General features: G+C 34.3%; 1 protein-coding gene across 1 annotated transcript in view; it reads right to left on the reverse strand.

Annotated features, from left to right (window-relative positions):
- Positions 1-659: 659 nt before the first annotated feature.
- Positions 660-2,853, reverse strand: part of LOC106469703 (histone deacetylase 9-like) — a gene marked incomplete at its 3' end in the record, with an annotated part of 7,993 nt that continues 5,799 nt past the window's right edge. The window contains exons 3-4 of the mRNA XM_013930215.2: positions 1,354-1,459; positions 660-774 (exon numbers count right to left, since the gene is read on the reverse strand). Coding sequence (XP_013785669.1) covers positions 660-774; positions 1,354-1,459 — 221 coding nt within the window. The remainder of the gene's footprint in view (positions 775-1,353; positions 1,460-2,853) is intronic.

Here is a 2,853-nt window from a genome sequence, read left to right on the forward strand (position 1 = left end):
ATTCGAACCCGCGACCCGCAGATTGCGAGTCGAGTACCCTAACCACCTGGCCATGCCGGGCCCGCTATCATGGACTGAACTTATTATTATTACCGAGTCATACCCAACAATAGAAACTGTAACAACAATTGATTAATTTATTGGTCACATTGTAAAATAAAGTGTCAGTTATTGAATACCTTAGTTCCTACCTATACCTAAGGTTTGTTAAAAAATTTTTGAAGTTTGTTTTAGCATTCTCACAAATATCTGCCAAAGCTTGGTAAAGAAGTTTATCGTTCTACCGCTTATATACTGTTTGCCTTGTATCTGTGACAAACCTACTAAAACCATTTGTCCCTACTAGTACTGAACTACTGACTAAAAGGAAAGTAACCTTGCCAGCAACACCCTACCACCCACCGTCCACGCTAATATATTGCCATCTTAAACTGTGGTGAATATTTTGTGGTATCACACATATTCGAACTCGTCGTCTCCAAACTCCATAATTCTATCACAGGGGCAACCCGTACTCAGTTTATTTTTGTATGTGTAGGCAATACAGTTAACGTTGTGAAAGTTAGAACCAATATTAAAAATACCTATGTTAGTAAGGAACGTTATTCCGCGCTAGTAAAAATCTCATCATAGAATAAGTTGATTTGTATTAAACTCACCATTTATTACTCCCGGTAGGAGAGTTACTGACGCTATTAATTACAGCTTCACGTTGCTTTTTGCTTAGGACAAACTCCAAAAGCCGCTGCTTGACCTCGTTAGAGGCAACAGCACCTGCATGCAAAAAAACAAACAAACAAACAAACTTAAATTAGTATACAACGAACTCTCCTGTAGAATGATAAAAAACACAATTTCTATTAACATTCACAGGATAAAAAACTAAACATCTGGCAACAAGGGTGTGTAAAATAGGGTTGCTATGGGTGCGGAAACACCACTGGCTTGACATGTGAGAGTGTTGCGCATGCGTAGTTCCTCTTTTATACAGAGATTTCGATCTTGGTAAATCATTTTCAGCACCCCCGCTACAAATATTAATCCAGTCAATGTTTGATAATATACAAATCTGTATGACTCCTATAAAAACAGGTTAAAATGTGTCAGTTATATTCCCAAATGTCCCTAACTTTACGATTTAAGATTTTAAACTACTTGAGTATTTTTTATCATCACTGCTTTTAATTAACATCTCTGAGTACTACATAGCATACTTTCACACATTGCATTCTTTTTCTTATTGTCTCTACTTCTAAATTGCATAGTCCTAGATGGCCATAAATATATTGGAAAAGAAATAAATAATGCCTTAAAACTGTATTTCGAAATAAAACGAAAGTTTAAGTATCTTACTTTGTTCACGTTTTTCCCTTTTCCTTATTCCATCAAGCCTTTCCTTTTCCTTTCTTTCTTGTTCAATTTTTTGTTGTTGTTCCAACTTTTGACGATGTAAATATTCCTGGAAGTAGAATGTCCATATGACATGGATACAACATGGATACAACGTTTTATAAGAATAGCTAAAAGCATGACACAATATCATAAAAATAGTCTCCCACCCACGAAGCAAGTTCATCTTTCCTCATGCAATCAGATGGTCACTAAACCATTTCACAACAGTCTAAAAGTAACTAGTTCCAAATAAACAAATAATGACACTATGTATGTGCGATGAAACTGAAATGCTACAAATAACTGGCATGTTTCTCGGTGACACGATAAGTAACTACAGTAAATTTATTAGAAGCCCAGAAACTGCACCAAGATCTTAGCAGTAACCATGGTTTGTGAAGCAACTACACGTATTTTAGCAAACATAAACGTCTAGAAAGAATCGGTGTATACTCGAAGTAAACAAAATTAAACACGAAAAAAAATAAATAATTTTTTCAAAAACAAGTAACAAACAGATTTTTTTTTTTCTGGTAAACTCATTATTGCACCTATTTCTGGTAATTAGGCATTACACCAAGTACAATATAATATAAGGTTTTGTTTGTAGTTAAGCACAAAGTTACACAGTGGGCTATTTGTGCTGTGCCCACCATGGATATTGAAAATCCGGTTTCTAGCGGCAAAAGTCCACAGACTTTACCGCTATGTTATTGGGGGCGTTATGTAAGGAAATCTGATTTTCTGGGAAAGGATAACATCATGTAGTTACTTGCGATAATTAAAGCTAGACATCAATTAACCTAAATATGTGTAGATAACCAGTTATCAAAAATATGTAAGTAATTTGTGGCATGGAAATGTCACATGCATACAAACACATACATACATTAGGTGAAAAGGTCATACTTAATTTTTTACAATATGAAAAACATGAGGTAGAATACTATGGAGGTCTAATAATATCATTGTTTCGAAGTGATCTCCATTTCAAAAGAATGATGTAATACTAAAACTATCAACTCTGAAATTTCAGCATGCCCCTAACCACCACGCAGAACTTTCTGTAAATAAACAAGTTATCCTGACAACACTTACAAAATCCCCAAAATATAGAAGTTCCAGAAACAAACTCACAATCTGAATAAAAGCCAAACATGTATAATTGAGCATGCAAAACATTCTGAGGAACAGATTTATTTAGAATCAAAGATTACTAAAATATTTCCTGGGCTTGTTTAATCAAGTCCTGTGAAGCTATTAAAATACATTTGAAATGTGCTAAAAAATGACAGTTTTTCCACTTGAAATATAAGTTTTTAGTCTACTTAATTCTGGAACTAGGCAATATGTCTTGGATTAAGAATTGTAAAACAAAATATATATTTTCTACAAGACAAAAGAAAGTCATCTTGAATACACTACAAACGTAAGATCTGGCCCGGTATGGCCAGGTGGTTA

The sequence above is a fragment of the Limulus polyphemus genome, unplaced genomic scaffold (genome assembly GCF_000517525.1).
Source record: "Limulus polyphemus unplaced genomic scaffold, Limulus_polyphemus-2.1.2 Scaffold3624, whole genome shotgun sequence".
Lineage (NCBI taxonomy): Eukaryota > Metazoa > Arthropoda > Merostomata > Xiphosura > Limulidae > Limulus > Limulus polyphemus.